This window comes from Ornithodoros turicata, chromosome 1 (assembly GCF_037126465.1).
Source record: "Ornithodoros turicata isolate Travis chromosome 1, ASM3712646v1, whole genome shotgun sequence".
Taxonomy (NCBI): domain Eukaryota; kingdom Metazoa; phylum Arthropoda; class Arachnida; order Ixodida; family Argasidae; genus Ornithodoros; species Ornithodoros turicata.
The window spans coordinates 214,489,980-214,508,245 of record NC_088201.1 but is presented as its reverse complement, the minus strand read 5'-3'; the positions used below and the strand labels follow the sequence as shown (position 1 = coordinate 214,508,245).

At 46.1% G+C, this 18,266-nt stretch overlaps 1 protein-coding gene across 4 annotated transcripts in view; it reads left to right on the top strand.

Moving 5' to 3' along the window:
* LOC135379040 (caspase-3-like) overlaps positions 1–18,266 on the top strand; it is a 251,721-nt gene that overhangs the window by 29,729 nt on the left and 203,726 nt on the right. For all 4 annotated transcript variants that reach the window (XM_064612290.1, XM_064612287.1, XM_064612289.1 and 1 more), the window contains one exon: positions 9,072–9,135. In XM_064612290.1, coding sequence (XP_064468360.1) covers positions 9,072–9,135 — 64 coding nt within the window. The remainder of the gene's footprint in view (positions 1–9,071; positions 9,136–18,266) is intronic.

Below are 18,266 nucleotides of genomic sequence, written 5' to 3'. Positions count from 1 at the left end.
CCTATGTGGTCTAAAGTCAGATCAAGAAATTACTATAATGCGAGAAGAAATGGCCTTGTAGCGGACGCTCAAACCCGCTCGCGACGACGTTCCCTTAGGAGAGATAGTTTTTTCCTCCTCTCCTATTTACCGAACCGCGTAGCCCAGAGAATTCGGAAAGCGTTTATTTCTCCTAACTCACTGGTGACTTCAACATATATTTTTTTCCCGTTCATTCGAGACATCAAGTGTACTGGATTGTTCGATTTGAGGTGGAACTAGCCCTCAGTAAATTAACCATGTACTCATTCTACAACGGAACCCTGCTGCGTAAGATCACTTGTGCGGTGATTACCTGTTACTTTGACACGGATTCTCAGATCTTCGGCCTATTCTGCAAGGACTACGAAGATCAGTTACAAGCGATCGCCGACGACCACTTAGATCTGTCTTCCTTTGATCGGGATCATCCACTGTACAGTGAAAAGGATCGTGGAAGACTTGGGGCATTCAAAAGCAAAACGGGTAGTGTACCTATTGAGGAAGTAGTATGTTTGAAAGCTAAAATGTATTCCGTCAAATTAGCTGGAGGAAAGCAAATTGCAAGAGCTAAAGGGGTCAAAAAGAATATTGTACGCAAGCACCTCCTCTATGAGACATACTACGATACCTTGCTCAATCATAGGAGCGTATCGAACGAACAAGTATCAATCGTTGGAAAGAAGCAGTGTATATGCACAATCAGAAATGTCAAAAGAAGTCTGATGGCATACGACGACAAGAGATACCTGTGCAATGACATCGACTCCTATCCTTATGGAACCTACGATTATGGTAAGTTTAAGTGGGTGATATAAATAGTGAAGCTCATAATGTTCTTTCATCTCTTCAGAAGATGTGCAGGAAGAGAATTAATGCTTCTGTCACATACTGTTCTCTCCTGCGGTTTGCCTCTGGGTCATGGACAGAGAAGGACGGGTGCCTGGGTGATCCACATAGTACCTATGTGAATAACACTATGGATGTTAGCGGAGATGTACGGCGTGCATGGATGTGTCCCCAGGGAGAACTACAATATCTCTGAGACTGCCATGATGTACTCAATAAACACTGAAAACTATTTACCATGTTTTTGTGTGCCAACCATTGCCGAGAGTCACTGAGGCTAAAAAAGAAGGCCTCCCGCATCAATAAGCAATTTGGGGGAACTCTGAGCTGGCCTAGAAATTAATGGAATTGATCAATGAGTGGTTGTCTATTATGCAGCTGGAATTATGAAGCAATATGCGGTGAGTGGAACATGCTCGAAAAATAAAATGAATGAGAACGAGCCACACTGTATGACACACTTGAGCCATATAATAAATGTTTCAATGACGTGACGTGTGCCCTTGAGCATTCCTTTTGATGACTAAAATGATTCTCCTGGTTTATCTCACTAAATATACTATTTCTCATGAATTTGTTACATCGGAATGACTGTTTCGGACCATAAAGTTGTAGAGTTCCTATCGAACCAGACGAAATAGGTACGTTTCCTCTCCGAAGCAAACATGCTCTCGTGCACCACACTTCCTCTCTTGCAAACGTATGATGTCTGGGACAGCAGGGACTGTACACAAGCAACACGAGTAAAATATGTGCAACGCAGAGATGAAGGCTGTGGAAGGGGATGCGTCCCCATGTCTTCAAGTCCCGGGCGCCTCCCTTCTTGGGATCCTCAGCTTCCTGGTCAACACGTGCGCTTGACGTCCTGTGTTGGAAAATCTAGACTTTTACTTATTTCTACATTCCATCTTAGCTTCAACCTTCACCAGGAACAACAAAAACGTATTCATTGCATATGTGCGAACTTGAACGATACTTCGAACGATAAATACAATCACAATGCGACAACATTGAATGTTCATCTGTGGACAGTAATATCGGACCAAAATACTGAGGTACTGTGTGAGGAATTAGTCATGTTTCTGCGCCTTTTCCACTTTGAGCGAAACGTAGGAGAGAATGCGATCTCGGTTTGCCTTATTATACATACAAGAAAAAAAAGAAGAAAAAAAAAGAGAGACGTAGGCCGCACTATTGCGCCCGGTCACTCCACGACACTTGAGTTGGTCACCACTTTTGAATGCCGCTGCAAAGCCACCTCTTGTGTATCCGACGACGTACCAAGCCGGGGTTACATGAACCCGACAGAAACTGCTCGCAGCTACTCACATCAATCCTCCATAGAAGATTGGTTGACATGGCCTGATGGGAGAGGATTTGCTGCGATAAACTAACTCGACCCGCTTTTGTCGAGTTCATGTGAACGGGGGTCCACATGTACAACCTGTGTCAAGCCTGATTCCATACCTAAAGCGCACGTTACAGTTCCTGTTATTTCATTTCATTTCATTTTATTACCTTAAGGACCCTTTACACAAGGGTGTTACATAAGGGGGGAACAAGAGGAACACATCAAAGTATTTACACAGTTTATAATTGTATTCTAAAGAAACATTTCTTCGCAGACACGTTGAAAACTGCTAAGGTCCGGCAGTGCGACGACATCAGCTGGCAACCTGTTCCATTCGCTGATACCCAGCTGAAGTGTGGAGTGCTTATGCGCGTCCGTGCAGCTCAAATTTAATTCTAACCTATAGGAATGCTCAACACGACGCGAGAAAAAACTGGCGCGAGTAATATATGGAGAATCAGAATGATACAATTTATGTAGGAGAACAAGCCTAGCTATTTTACGCCTTGCTGCCAATAATGGGATTTTATAGTACTTTTTGGTCTCTGTCATACTTACTGTACGATCGTGTATATTAAAAATAAACCTTATAGCATTACTTTGAACATGTTCTAACTTATCACATAAATATCTCTGATAAGGACTCCACACAACAGCAGCGTAATCTAGTTTGGATCGTACCAAAGTATTATATGCTAAGAGCTTCACATTTGAAGGGGCCTGGTGCAATGTACGTTTTAGAAACCCCAATGTACTTGATGCTTTGAGACACACCTGTTCAACGTGGTATTTCCACGACAAATCGTCGGATATGAATATTCCCAAATACTTATATTGTTTAACTTTTTCTAACGTAGTTCCCCGAAATATGTAATCAATGTTTGTGCTCATTTTTGCTCTCGATATTGACATCACTTTTGTTTTTGTTACATTTACGTCCATTAACCATACATTGCACCATGCTTCCAGGGCATCAACATCTGACTGGAATCTTATACAGTCTTCGTAACAATTTATGCCCCGGTACAAAACCAAATCATCAGCATATAGCCGAACGTTGCACTTCAAACTTTGCGGTAAATCATTAATATAAATTAAAAATAAAAGAGGGCCGAGGACAGAACCCTGCGGAACCCCTGAGAGGACATGTGATATATCTGATACCGATGTACCGCATTTTACACACTGCGTCCTGGATGTCAAAAAATTAGATGTCCATGCGATGACAGAGGGATGAAGTCCAACAGAATGCAGTTTGCTAATTAACCGCAGGTGAGGAACTCGGTCGAATGCGTTTTTAAAATCGACATAGATCAGGTCTACCTGTAGACCACCGTTTGTCATTTCAAAAAGATCTGTGACCAACCCGAAGAGCTGTGTTTCACACGAAAAATTTCTTCTAAAACCATGTTGATTTGGGAATAAGACCCCGTGGTCGTCTAGGTGATCCATAACATAAGCATACAGGATATGCTCCAAAATTTTACTACACACGCATGTTAAAGATATCGGTCTGTAGTGACTGACCTCTACAGGTTTTGGTCGTTTGGGAATTGGTGCTATTATTCCGTGCTTCCAGTCGGATGGTAAATCTGCGCAAACAAGACTCTGCTGGAAAATTAATGCTAAGATTTTACCGGATACTGCTTTTGTCATTTTCAATAACTTTGTTGTAATTCCGTCACAGCCAGGAGATGAAGAGATTGGTAAATTGTCAATAATTTTGATCACACCCTCAGGAGAAATAGAAGGCAGTTCGGCTTGGGTAGCGTGTGCGTGAGGTTGTATATCTGAAAAAAACGTGGTTTCTTTCGTAAACACTGAAGAAAAAAAGCAGTTTAATTCCTGTGCGCATGCCGAGTCAGACAGAGTAGACCCTTCTTTTTGTATATTACAAAATGTACTGCCTCCAACTTTAGACTTTACAACAGACCAAAATTTTTTTGGGTTACTACTCAAAAGTAGAGGCAGCTCCTGAGAATAAAATCTCTTTTTACTTTGCGTAACGGCTACTTTATACTCTCTTGCTGCCCTGTGGTATTTAGCCCAATTATATGAAGTCGCGAGTAGTTGAGCTTTACGATACATTCTCTTTTTCTTATTAGCCAGCCGTTTTAAATGTACAGAGTACCAAGGCGCCCTAGAACTGGATCGCAACCTCAGCCTAGGAATACTAATACGAGCGTTTTCAACGAGAGCAATTTTAAAGGACTGCCAGTTTTCATCCACCGATCGCATGGGCCAACACGAAGAAAGCGTACTAAAATAATTCTCCATGGCCGAGTTTAATTCAGTCACGTTTGCCCTTCTATAGTCATATATATATTTCACTACCTCATACTTTCTTTCTGGATTAAATGTCATTGTAACACAAATGGCTCTGTGATCACTAACTTCTTCCAGGTAATCAATATTCACTACATCATCAGGGCGGGTCGTAAAAAACAGGTCAAGGACAGCATCTCCCCGAGTTGGACAGACCAATTTTTAAACAATATTAAATTCATTACACACAGTCAAAAAACTTAAACACTCAGACCTATTTGTACATGAAGGGTATAATGAAGGTACTGACCAATCAATATCAGGTAAATTAAAATCACCTGCAAGTATAATATCTGATCCAGGAAACCGTAACAAAACTTCTTCTAAACAATTATGTAACTTATCACAAAAGTCAGACCTTGCACTTGGTGGCCGGTAACAAGCTCCTACAATAATCTTTTGAACATGACGAATATTCAAAACCGCAAACACTATTTCTAAGTCGGTTAGAACATGAACAAAACCCGACACGATATTTTTACGGATACCTAAAAGCACACCGCCCCCACGTTTGCCACAACGATCTTTCCGATAAATAACATAATTCTTATTTAATAACAACTGGTTATCATTAATTTCATTTGTGAGCCATGTCTCCGTGCCAAATATAATGTCAGTTTTACACATATCGGTCAAATTTTCCACAATGTCCTGAACAGACAATAAACTTCTGAAGTTCAACACAAGACTTGACAGGGATGTGTCCAGTAACTGTCAATCCCTGTCTGACCTTACAAGGTTTACAGAAGGCAAAGGCAAGGAACTCGAGGAACTGACATTTATAGACGTAGCAGATACTACATCACTATTCACAGGACGAGCAGACATTTGCCTTAGTAGAACTACTTTGTTTTGCTTTTCATCGTACACATACATATCATTTTCAATTATCAGCTTGTCATAGGAAAAACGAACTTTCTTGTTTTCTTCACGATACGGTCTGGCGTAATCCCTAAGAATCTTACGACAGTTTCTTATCCGTAAGGAAAAATCCTCCTCAATCCATACTTTCGGTTGTGTGAGATTTTTTAATTTAGGAGCACTCTTAAGCACACTTTCCTTTTGTTTATAATTAGAGAACTTCACTATGATAGGACGAAACTGACCTTCTCTTGCCTTACGTCCTACTCTATGTACACGCTCAACATCACCAAGAGACGTACCCAAGTGTTCCCTGACAAAATCACTCAGGATTTTCTCAGTGTCCAACCAACGCTCACCATCAACCTCAGGGATACCCTTAAATACTAGGTTATTACGTCTCATACGATTTTCCAGATCATCTATATGAGCAGCACAATTTCGCAGGTCACTCTGTATTTGTGGCAATACTAACTCCATTGAATGAACGTCGTTTTTCAGCCCCGTAATGTCATTTTGCATAGAACTTATACTCTCTAAACAGGACTCTACTTTTCCAACACGTTCTGTCAGCTCAGAAACACCTTTAGCTATGTCACGCAGTTTGACAGAATTTTCCCGCTGATGCTTCAACACCGTAGTGCTTAATGAATCAATAGCATCTTGCAATTTATCAAAACGATCAGCGTCAGTCGGGCCAGGGTTTAGTTCTACATCCCCGGCAAGGAGTAGCAGCCTCAAACACAGTAACATAACATAGCTTCTTTTTTTTTCTAGCATAGAGCGAAGGATTATCAAGGTACACAATGAACTCTGCCCGAGGAACGCGGAGTACAGCATATGACTAAACAACAGCCAGGTAATCGTGAGTACTGATTTGAACATAGATGCATTGCGAGACCGTCGGTTCAACATACACACAGCTGGGAGTGGAGTAGGCAAAAAAGGCAACCAGCGAACAGTACATAAAGGAAAACCTTGACTAACCTGCGAAAGGACAACAGTATGAGTAGCCATGCCGTGAGATGTTCCTACTCCAACTCCCAGCGGTACGTTCACAAGTCCTGGCTTAAATACTGTCTGGAAGCCATGTGACAGATTACGTAGCGGGCACTTCCCGATTGCTTCAGCCATCGTATCTGTCGCATCTGTTGAAGCTGGGATTATCAATTCCTCGTTATCACGAAGAGCACAGCAGTTCCATGACACCCTTGAAGAATGCGCTGACGGCGGTCCACGTACCAGACAGGTGGAAACAAGAAAAATAATCTGCGAAAGGACAACAGTATGAGTAGCCATGCCGTGAGATGTTCCTACTCCAACTCCCCTATGATGATTATGATTCGAAGCAAGCACACGTGAACTGAATACGTTTCTGTTGTTCACAATCAAGGTTGAAGCTGAGCTTAGATGGAGTGTAGGAACAAGTGAATATGTCTATTTTCCAACAAGGGTCACTAACTGCACATGGCGACAAGGAAGTTGGGGACCTCACGAAACGAATTGGCGGGGACTAACACAAGGAGACGTATCCCATCCTAAGCCTGCGTCTCAGCGTAGCACATATTTTACTCATGCTGCTTGTGTCGCATGCTTACTGCCCCTGACAGCGGTTTATCTAGAAGCCCCTGCTTGATGGGGTGTTGCAAAAAATTGCGCGGGGGTAGGGAGTGCACAGGTAAAAAGTTTGGGGTGTGTCGCCAAACATTTGAGGGTGTTGAGGGTGCAGGGAGTTCTGGTAAATCACTGGCCCTCGACTTTTCATACTTTATGGTCCGAAAGAGTCATTAGGTAACAGAAATTCATGGGAACTAGCATACTTGTTGAGATTAGCGTCATCAGGAGCCTCATTATTATGGCCATTATAGGGAATGCTCAAGGGCACACTGTAAATGAACTCACAGATCCCCTTACGATTCATTTATTTTCCTGCTCAAATGTCTCATCCAGTGTGGCTCTTTCTCATTCAGGACCTTACCTGAATTGAAATGCTTTCAGTCGTTCGACCACGACGCTTCCGCATTTTTATCTTTCCAGGCAAGGAGAAGACTCTGCACTATCATTCAGCGATAGATTAGCAGACTATGATAAGCGGACGCGAGACAGAAGGCAGGCTAGAGCAGCGGGCTCAGTTTCTTGTTATTTTGGTTTCGTCACTGATCATCCTCTCCCATTTCGAAGCCAATCAAATCTTCCTCACCTCCTGAAGAGAAAAATCTGACCTGGGGCTTTAATAGAATACAAAGAAATGTTTATTTTACATAATAACAATTTTACAGACAACGTTTCGGTGGGAAGCTCCTCGTTCTTCGAGACAGGGCCTGAACACGTCTTTATCATTATCAAAGTACACATCACCCAGACCCGAGGGCTGATAGGGACGCACCGACGAATGTCAGCACTGATATCTAGGTGTACCATTCGTTTGCTGTTGCAGGTAACACTCAAGGGGCATTTTGCATGCACAGCGAAGAAACGACACGCTCATGGGATAATGGCAGGCGTGTTATCACGTGACGAGTAGGACTGAAATCAGTCGCGAGAGGCGATTAGATCGCATGGCGCCGAGATACGCTTGGCTCCATCTCTCGGCGGGAACATCAGCGGGTACATATGACAACAGCCGGACAACACCAGTCCTTCTAGCTCACCATAGTTTGGCTCCTTTTACGTTCGCCTCCGTCGTCATGGGAACGTAAAACGTTATCCACTATAAGACGTCACTCCTGAAACAAGCGAGGAGGTGAAGAGTTGAACGCGACAGAGGGGCTCGCAAACCGCGTGACCTTCGCAGTGTAATAACCTAGAAACGCGGGATCTCGAAAACACAGCGTCTTGGTGTAGATGTATAGCGCATATAACTCAATGTTTACAAGACTGTTTCTCTACAAGGTTGGCAATGGATTCCCCCTTAAAACCCGTTTAAGGTGCACTAAAGCCAATATCCGGGAGGTTAAACTTTATCCCACAAGTTACTCACGCAATTGACATTTGAAGTTAAACAAACAGCCGACGTGGATCTACGTCCCAAGGCACTACGCCCATCAGCGACGCCACAATTGTCGGTCTGTGGATGATATTGTACCCTTGGGGTTTCTTTCAAGCGATCCGTTGTGAAAGATGCATGTCTAAGCAAGTTCCATCATGCCAGCAAGTTGCTGGTGTTCTCGGCAGGGATCGAAGCCGCACACTTTAGATCAGACACTATAGAAGCTGATTCACCGATGCCGGCATCAAGACAAGCGCAAAAGCGCCGTTAGAAATATAGGAAATGATGTTCAATCTGAATTGCATCTCATAGGAGCTTTAATGACATGGATGTGAATGACGTACTAGCTGTTTAAATGTGTTTTTAAAAGACAGCGCTATGTTGTCGATAAGTTCTATTGCTGGAAGTCTAGCACCTATCTTGTTGTCTTCTTCTCTCTGTCGGTGTTCCCTATGCCAGTTCATGGTGCAAGAGCTTTTATTGCCCTTTAGCACATGAGCTTCTATACATGGCTAGAGTAAGAGAACAAATTGGTCAAGCAAGACGTTGCCTTTTACTGAAATCTTGCAAGATGGATTGCAATATCAACATGGACTTTATTATTGTGAATATTACATACTATTTATTATGTCGATATATCAAAGACACCCATGTAATTCATCATTCATGTGATGTCAGTTACAGGGTTCGAGGGACACGAATGTCTACAGCAACAGGCAAGAGCAGTCAGCATTGAAAGAGAGTGAGTGAAATTGTATATTCTGTAAGCGTTGCAACGCGATTATGGTATTCGTTTGTTACCATGTGTCTACTGTATTCTTTTTCGTGTGGAAGACACATGGCGGAAGGAGCATAGTAACAGCAGAGGATATCTCGCGATATAATTTTTACATAGTTATAATCTCTTAACCAGAAAGTGCACTTATGTGCAATGAATAAAGAAAATAAAATTATATAATAACTATAAACAGGATGGTCTTTTGTTTGACACATATCTGAAAAAAATGACTGAAGCTATTTCTGCTCTCAAGTGGTGCGCAGTTCTGGTGTCGGCTCATTTGCATAGTAGAATTTGGCGATTTATATATTAAAAGACGTTTACTTGTCGTGGTGTTTAATAAGCACGGTGGATTTGAATAATAACTGGCTCCAATTCTCCTATCTCGTATTTCCCAGATAGTGACAATATTAATGAATAAATTAATACATTTTACCTAGTTAGTCCTTCAGTATTTGCATAAAGTGTCCTGCAGGATGTCTGCCTGGCCGCATAACCCGCCTGTCAAGATGGTATCAGTGCTTCTGTCGCGGCTTTTTCATAAAAAAATATGCGTCGAGTAAAAAAAAAAAACTTTCCCCGTCAAACGTTCATGGCGTTGTTCTCTACCGCCACAAATTTCTTGGAAACAGGTTGTGGTTAATTTTTTCTATTTCGCTCTGTGGCTGCTTCTTGAAGTTGATATTCGTAAACTTCAATGAAATATCTTCTGTGTGATTCGGAAGCAGTTTCATGGCAATTCCCGCTGATGCTTGATCGCCTCTTGTGAGCACGACCATTTGCCCAAAAAAAAAGTGCACTCTTGTAGTTTTTTGCGGAACTGAGTCATTTAATCAGTGTAACATTGTTGTTTAGGAGACGTAGGACGTGGGAAATTCAGCCCCCAAAATGCTTACTGAAGTGTTCCGGCCAAAAATGTGAGGCAGACCGTATTTGGTAGCATAACCCTTGAGCATTGCTTTCACAAAGTTTCACCAAACACTTCTTGGCCTGGTAGTGAAAAAGAAATAAATAAAAAAAGAATTTCACAAGACAAGCACCCCTCCGCCGTTGCCCTGAAAGCCTGCTTCATCGCACGACTTATCGATACTACTTCCTCGAAAACATTGGAATAATGGGAATGGCGTGTTTGTTTTTCGGGGAAGTGTTGTCGTAGTGTGCATCTATGCGTATGGTAATGTTTGGTTTTCTGTCTTCTACACTCGTGCCAATGACCATCATCAAATAAATGTCCTCCTGTTGTGCGACACGCACGTGTGCTTTCTATCTCTGTGAATTGCAACCACAAAGGACCATCTGGGATAGGTTATTTGATCCTGTGTGGCAAGTCCTGGACAGCCTGTGTGGCACATAGTCAAAACCTGTCTCTGCTGCTGGAAGGCGGAAGGCATTGAAGTACCATCACAGTCTGCCTCCGATAGACCGTCGCTCCCAAGAGAGCGGGGACGTTAAAGCCTCAAGGCGCCAGCAAGACCATCCTCCTGCTGACTGGTCTTCCTGACAAATATGTTGGGCGCTAAATACTGAACGAGGACAACCTTGATGTGAATCCCTTTAGCCTGGTGATCAATAAGAAGAATCCCTCGGAAGCCACACGCACGCATGCATGTTGGGACATCCTTCTGAGGTGTCAAACCAAAAGTATGCACAGGACGGATGTCTGCATGTTGCGTCTGTGCCGCCGCGTAGGATCTTATACGGAAACGTCGTTTCAACAAGTACGGCAATATGTGTGTGTTCGTGTCATCTGAGGGTGCTGTTATCAATATGCTTCGCCTGGACAAAATCACGGGCGTAGGTCCGCAAGCGAGCATCGCTAAGTCCTATGCAGCGAAAACATGGGGAAGATCAGCGTCGTCGCTGTGCCATATGCGGACGAAGAAATGACACCATACCTTGAGGACTCCCGGGTTGTTTTCGGCCCGACGGCAGGTCTCAGGTATCTCCACGGAAGATCGTCAGAATAAATTCATCCCCCTTAGGTCTGTTATTCTCATCTTCAAGAGAACGTTAAAATCCCCCACAGTGTGAAAAATGGTTTCACCGATTACGCAGTGTTTCAACTGCCAGCGGTTTGTTAACATCGGTTCTAACGGAAGGGGTTCAACTTCATCCATTATATGTGGTGAACTGCACATGCGATCGGACTGCACTGTTAGCAAAATTTGTACCCTTTAGGGCATAAACGGCTCGTCCCAGGGCGCATAACTTTAGAGATATAAACACTATGCGTTCCTGAAGGTATACTATTGTAGCGGGCCGTAGACAACGACGAAGATGGCCACGCGCCTGGAGCACCCGCCTCAGTTCCACCGGCGCGGCCATGGAGGTAGGCCACAGTCATCGCCTCTCCGTGGCATACCATCATCGCCGGTCGGGGCTCATGTAGAGGAACTCCACCTCCTCTACATTTGGTGACCCGAACGATGAACATCAAGTTCGGAGCAATTCGGCCCTTCTCCATCCCAAATTTTTGACAAAATCGACTAGCACTACCAAGGCAAGCTATCCCTGGAAGCCACGACCATTACCCGACGCATCACGGCCGACACGCCGACCGCATCCGTCCCGCTTCCGTCCACGCTACCGATCCGACCGACCACGCAACGTCCAGACTCATCATCCCATGCGCCCACCGACCCGCTTCACGGCTGCCAGGGACCGACCTGCGCTGTCCACGGCCCCCGGCACACTCACCACCCTCTTCATTTCTGCATCTCAACTCGCACCCACTGCCGGCCGCGACACCTGAGCAACATGCTCGCCTGCCGGTTTCGGCAGTTGCGGCAGCCGACGCCACGACATGCGCAGCCGGCGTCTCGGCAGTCCTCACGGCTACGCAGCCTCACCTGGCGTCACTTCCTGGGACCCTACGAGCTCTCGCTCCCGTGCTGGTTGCGGCACCCCAGGCCACGACTCCAACGCCAGATCACGACTTCGACGTCGTCAACGTTCATCTCTGGCAAGCCTCATCTCGGCCGCTCTCGCCCCACTCATCAACCTCTGCCTGCAACGTGTGCTGTGCCGCCCGTGGACATGTCCAGCAGTGCGCGTCATCCACGGTCACTCTTGCTCTCTCCCTCCGGTATAGACGTGATTCTTGGATCTTTCTTATCGCCGCTCCGCGTCTGAGGGGGGGGGGGCACTATAGCGGGCCGTGGACAACGACGAAGATGGCCACGCGCCTGGAGCACCCGCCTCAGTTCCACCGGCGCGGCCATGGAGGTAGGCCACCGTCATCGCCTCTCCGTGGCATACCATCATCGCCGGTCGGGGCTCATGTAGAGGAACTCCACCTCCTCTACACTATGTTTATGCTTCCGTGAACGTATATCATTTGCACCTCAGGGTGTAAACATATACCTGCTTGAGGGCATATTTTGAAGCCCTTGTGGTATTGTGACGGCTAATGGACGACGATAAAAATGTCCTTCTGGTGCCGTGCGCCTCTGCGCCTGCCAGCCAGTTCTACCGGCACCGTCCTGGCGAAAGACCACGCACATCCGCCCGCTGGGACATTTCATCATCGCCGGCTGGGAAGACCATCGTCCTCTACATTTGGTGAACCGAACAAAGGATCCCACGTTCGGCGTAATTTGGCCCTTCCCCATCCCAAATTTTCCATCAACCAGCGAATCACCCCGGAAGCCATAACTGAAGGTATGGTGTCTCGTTCCTCCGAGGACTCGCTAGGCGGTGATGCTCCTCGCTCAGCATTCAACGACCTGGCATATCACGATGACGCTTCCACTCCGCGCCACACTCACCACGCCATGGTCACTCTCACTGCGTCACTCTTCCTCGGGCTTGGCGACCGTCCTCCTTGGGCATTCACTAGCGGCATGTTCCGGAACCACACGCTCCTGTACAGGTCGCGGTACGCCGCTGCACCATCTGCATCTCCTACGTTAGCCGACCCAGAACCCTGTCCGCCTCGCCTTCCACCAGGCTTCCATACAAGATACTGGCAAATCATTCAGAATCGGTTAAGAGGCCCTGGGACTAACGTTCCACCAGGGACACGCACGGAGGCCACTATGAGTTTTACTCGCAGTCTCTCCGTGCTTCACGATGCTCCTCCCCGCAGTCTCCTCGAAGACAACACTACGAGCCCAGCGCTCACGAACAGGGCCCGGATCTGCCGTCCCACCTCTGCACGCTGTTCGGCCTACTCGCAGGCATCCCGCTTCGGCACGCACCAGGAACACGCCCGGCCAGCCTTCGTCCGCACCATAGTCAGCACCACAAAGCAAACACGCCAAACCCAGCCGTCCCTATTCCACGCGTCGCCCCTCTTTCCGATCTTCAAGTGTTGACGCGGAGCTCAACTGTTAGCTCTACACCCCGTCTTAAGGAAGGGTGGTGGAGGGGGGGGGGTGATGTGGCAGCTCGTGGACGACTATGAAGATGTGCCTCTACTACTGCGCGCCACTGCGCCTGCCAGCCTTCTACCGGGACTGTCCTGCAGCGTGAGGTCACGCACATCTACGTCCACATGTCCGTGGGACATTCCATTATTGCCGGTCAGGACTTCTGTGGATAAAGACAATCTGCTGCACAGTATAATTGCTGAAAACGCCAAGCTTCTATTTATTGCACCGTCATATCCGAGTGGCGGCTTCCCAATCCAGCTTGCCGCAACAACAACAAACAAAATAACGCCTGGACATACACACTCGCACACAAACTCATACAGCGTGGATGTGAATAGGAGAGAAAAGGAATGAAGTAGTAATTAGCATCAAATTGGAAACCGAGAAGCACCACCAAGAGATATTAGGAAAAATATTTTCAGGAGGAGTTCGTATTTGCTGGAGAACAGATACGTATACAGCAGAATGCCGCAACACGTGGTGGAAAAAACGCTCTTCGCCAGGGAAGCTACTTAAGAAGTGAGGACATGTAGACCTACTTATTTTGGGAACAAATAATATGCTGTATTAACGACTATGTTTCATAATACATGCTGCTTAAAGTGACAGTCCGGTCGAAAACATGGGCCTGGGAAACACCGCCTTATGATTTCTAATACTCCGCACAACAACCGTGCAAAATATTTCAGAAGAAATCGTATCGCGCGATTTATAATCGATTTTTTTCTATGCCGCAGTTCGTCCTGAGTAAAGGCCGCAGCGAGCTCTCGCGTGACGTGCATAAGAGCAAGGCCGCACGTGACTTGCGCATGCCTGTTTGCGCGATAGTCGGTTGTTGCGCGCTAGCATTTGCCCACTATGATGATTTTGAGTAGTAATCACAAGTTATGCAGAGTAAAATGCTGAGTAACGTCAATGTAAATACAGGTATCACGACGCAGCCTACGGTTCAGTACACTCATAGAAAAAAACACCTCTCTGCATTCCCATCAACGGCGCAGTCCTGCACCGCATTGTGTCCATTGGGAACGTCATGCTCACGTGACGGATGACGTACATAGAGGATCCTCGGTGCAAGGAGTATGTGAGGGAGAAAAACAAACCGGATGCCTTCAGAGGAGAAGTTTTCATTCAGTGTCTCGAAAACCACACCGTTTTGTGACCTGAAACTTTCCACACAGCATGTAAGCCTCCGTGGCAGTTGAAAAAAAGCAACTTCCGGTTTTCCCGGACTGTCCCTTTAAGTGAGTTTATATCGTCCCTGATACAAATTAATGTCGTTAATTAATTAATGTAGTGTCCTGCCACGTTGCGGAAGAAAAGTTATACAAAATGCTGAAGTATAAACGTAATATAGAAGTACCGTATTATACCATCGGCTGCCGTGGAAGGTATAGCCTGAGTGATCTATACCTTACACGTGGTTTAATCAGTGTATAGACAGTGGTAACGACGTATAAATATGGTACTTTAGACTTGATTTATACAGTTTTTATACCTTTCATATACCCTTTCTTCTAACAATGTGCACTGTGAACCGGTAACAAATGGGAGCAAACTGCGGAGGCCTTCATGTAGCTTCGGACTGACGGTGTCTCTATGAGCAAATAGCCAATCGGCGTCACCAACATTCCGTTTTTACAAGGTCTTTTAGCTCAACAGTGAGTATTCACGTCCCACCTGCGCCGTCCGCGGCTGGGCCTCCTAAACTTCCTTCGAGGCGCACCCGTGCTTCTAAGGGCGTTACACTTCCCAGGTGGTACTTCTCGCCAATAGTCAGCAGCGGTACAGCGGTGTATAGGACTCAACAGCTCCACTGAGTTCGGGCACGGACTGCTTGTGGACAGCTGCCCTGGTTTATCATACCTATAAGAACCCTTGCCTACCCAGTATGAACCACTCTGTTAGCCGTCATCAGCTGTAACGGCCTCTGCAGAGGCCGACAGTGTCCAGGTAGCTGAGCTCCCTTCACAGTGAAGGGCAGCGACGTCAAGTTCAGCGCACTGTTGCCGCAATTGTGTTGCCTTGAAGGCTGTCATAGTCGTATTTCAGGGTGCTGCCCAATTGCCTGAAGTCAGAGCTTTTCTGGCGGCAGGCAGTCTCTTTTTGCCAAGCAATTCAGTAAGCGTATAAATATGCTGCCATATTACAGTGTCACGTTCGGGTCGCCAAGTTTGTGGATACCTAGCAGATAATAGGCAACATAGGTCCGTGCTGTGCACCTGCCAGGTGACAACTGGCCGGCGCGTTTATTGCGTCGTCGTCATCGTGATGGCGTCCACAGAGGGCGCTACAATACTGTTTTTCTTGGGCGGGAAAAAGGGTTACCAAGCCCCTGCCACAAAACACTGGCTGCCCGCTTTATCTAAAAAGCAATAATTTACTTTTAACTTTCCAAACATCAGAGTGCGAAGACAATTCCCAGCAGTCGGGAGCCACAAGATTCTCGACGAAAAACACGTCGGAGGGGGATATGTTTATTACGAAAAAAAAAGAGGCAGGCAAAATGGAAAGGTCAGCCAGGCACGTGGCATCGCGTTACCGGTACGGTACGAGGCATCCAGAAATGCCATGCCTAGTCTTGCCGAAGGGGTCAATGACAACCCTGAGGGCGCACAACCGGACTCTCCCTCTAAGGCATCTGAAAAAAAAAAAAGTGCAAACAATAAATTTGGCGGTATCGGAGCTGTCAGGGCCAACCCAATCAGAGCTTTTTGCAACAACTCTTCCCTAAATTAACTGGCAAGGGAGGTTTAAATAAAAATTCACATAACAGACTTGTGACAGAAGCTTTGTGAAATAAGTTATTGCGTCCTCTGGCATACTACGAAATCTTTCTGCTGTCGAGTAAATGGCATTTTAGCGGTAGGCGGATTGTAAGCGCGTCTCCCTTGCAAGGCGGTAGCGACGTTTTGGAAGCTCTAAAAATAATAATGTTGCCTTCTTTTTACGGAGCACGGTCCATCCTACATACTCACCGGAATTTCAATCAGTTGGTTTAAAGCTTTGCGCCTACAGCAGCCATCAAAAATGCAAAATATGCAGCATTTCACGATTTCTCTAACAATTTAGGATGGGATTTTTTGAAACCAGATCGTAGACAGTTCTGCAAGAGGAAAAATTCAACTGACCTGTAAGTCAAGAAGTTATGGCAAGAAAAATATGCGCAGTAAATGGCTTTAGCAAAATGCCCTTCATTTGAGTGCCTATGAACTCTATCAACTAGACCGACTTTTGTGATGAATTCTATAGGTCAGTATCCAACCAATGCGATCACGGTTACGTGGGCTATTGATAATTTCCGCAGATGGTCGGTCAGCCACTGTTTTTCAACGTGCGTAAGCATTTCTTTTTCTTGTTGTTTTTCCTTTCTTTTTTTGCTGTATGTTCGTAATGACCTCGTTGCTGCACCTATAAGGTCAGTTTGTCATCGCTCTTATCATTATATCATCTGCAGTATCCAACTTGGGCACATGCTGTTAACAGTCGCCAGCATCTCTCTACGACCTGCGGCACAGGTCCCGTTGAGTGACCTTGACAACCCACAGTCAACTTATATGCGATCATCAACATCATTCGATGTATTGAGTCTTTCGTGGTGCTCAGCGGACATAATTAGGCGCTTGTCGTGGCCTCCGAACATCTGTGCACGCCGGCAGAGGCAAGCCATTCGTTGCGCCATTCAGGACGTGATGATCCTATGTAAAAGGGTAACAGGCCTCGTCGATCATTCTCCAGCAATTAGCCTCCTTCGTGCATTACAACGACGCGCTGAAAGAACGGCTCGTAATACATCCGGATGAAAGCTAAAGTAACACCAGTATTGTGAGAAATAAGGCCGGAAGCGTTGGTTTAATTTTCGTCAGCACCTTTCACTGTTTGACCCGGCCACAAAGATCTGTAGGACATCTCTGTAGGATGTCCCACGAACACCACCATAAAACAAAAAGAAAGGATCCTCTCGCGGTACTAGCTATCTTTACGCGTGGTGACTAAAACACGCTAGAAACAGATTTCTCCGCCGTACTAACTACACCGGCGGCAGCCTCGGCGACAGGGGTACACACCAGTTTTGTCCAGAGCTTGAGGAGCGAAATTAACGAAGGCTGGCCTCGTTCACCGGAGGTCACGGCCCGCAACTTCACTCTAATCGAGCTAAAGCTAAATTTTATTCCGTGGTAATGAGTCGTGTCTGTACTGCAAGCAATCGAAAATTCTGTCATCCGAGGCTCATCCGCCCCGTTGGTGCTAGATGAGCTAATGGCTTGCAACCATGTTTACGAAGCACTGCAAAGCCTGGTTCTCCAGTGGGTTCCAGCATAGTGCGGTGCCGAAGGGAATCGACAGGCCGACAGCGCCGCGTATTGCGCTGCTGAGAGGAGATCGTCGTCCCGTACTTCGACGTCTGGTGACTCCCCTGGCTTCCTGACAGTGGACCGCTGACATCCTACCCCCAGCTGGCAAGATAACTTATATGCAGGCCAGCTTGGCGAACGCAGGCTTTTACATTGTGGAGTCCCCCAGCTATGCTAAGCAGTGTTGATCCAGCGCTCACCTTCCGCTTGCCCCGACATAGCTCTCGTCAAGATGGCGCATTAGTTCATTGAATGCGCCACGATGTGGCTTTCACAGCGGAGTGGCGTTACCGCTTGAGACAGGTTGACTCTCCCCATTGCTGTCTCTGTGCTGATGTGGAATATTCAGAGCACATTCTGATCCGTT